Below are 672 nucleotides of genomic sequence, written 5' to 3' on the forward strand. Positions count from 1 at the left end.
CTGGTAAGAAGCAGGAGCTCAGGTCTGAGTGTGTACGAGGTTTAAAAAGCAGGAGCTCAGGTCTGAGTGTGTACGAGGTTTAAAAAGCAGGAGCTCAGGTCTGAGTGTGTACGAGGTTTAAAAAGCCACCTGATGTGTCTTCCTGTCAGATTGCTCAGAAGTACGACCCTCAGAAAGAAGACGAGCTTCGAGTCTGGATTGAAGACATCACTGGTCGCTCCATTGGGCCCGACTTCCAGAAAGGTCTGAAGAGTGGAGTCATCCTGTGCGAGTAAGTACAGAACCTAACAGTCCTGATTCATGTGGCTCATGTTTTAAAACACAAAATATAACTCATATCTGTGCCTTTCTTTTCTTTTCACAGACTTATTAACAAACTGCAGCCAGGCTCTGTGAGGAAGATCAACCAGACTGCTCTGAACTGGCACCAGGTGAGAGGATCAGCTCTGAGGGTGCACACCACTGGTTCTGTTCACCCTGAGCAAAAACTACTATACTTCAAGTTCATTTATACTTCAGTATAAGTTTATCAAGTATACTAGACACCATGTACTTGTAGTGTACTAGAAAGTACATTGATTTAAAACTTGTTCATATTAAATTGGTACATTTTAGTATACAAAAAGTATACTTTAAATATACTGTTATGTTTTTTTTAAGTTTATAAACTTA

At 40.5% G+C, this 672-nt stretch overlaps 1 protein-coding gene across 1 annotated transcript in view; it reads left to right on the forward strand.

Annotated features, from left to right (window-relative positions):
• cnn2 (calponin 2) overlaps positions 1-672 on the forward strand; it is a gene marked incomplete in the record, with an annotated part of 30,678 nt that overhangs the window by 18,048 nt on the left and 11,958 nt on the right. The window contains 2 exon segments of the mRNA XM_014027145.1: positions 150-271; positions 365-431. Of these exon segments, the coding sequence (XP_013882599.1) occupies positions 150-271; positions 365-431 (189 nt within the window).

This window comes from Austrofundulus limnaeus, unplaced genomic scaffold (genome assembly GCF_001266775.1).
Source record: "Austrofundulus limnaeus strain Quisiro unplaced genomic scaffold, Austrofundulus_limnaeus-1.0 Scaffold619, whole genome shotgun sequence".
In the NCBI taxonomy this organism is placed as follows: domain Eukaryota; kingdom Metazoa; phylum Chordata; class Actinopteri; order Cyprinodontiformes; family Rivulidae; genus Austrofundulus; species Austrofundulus limnaeus.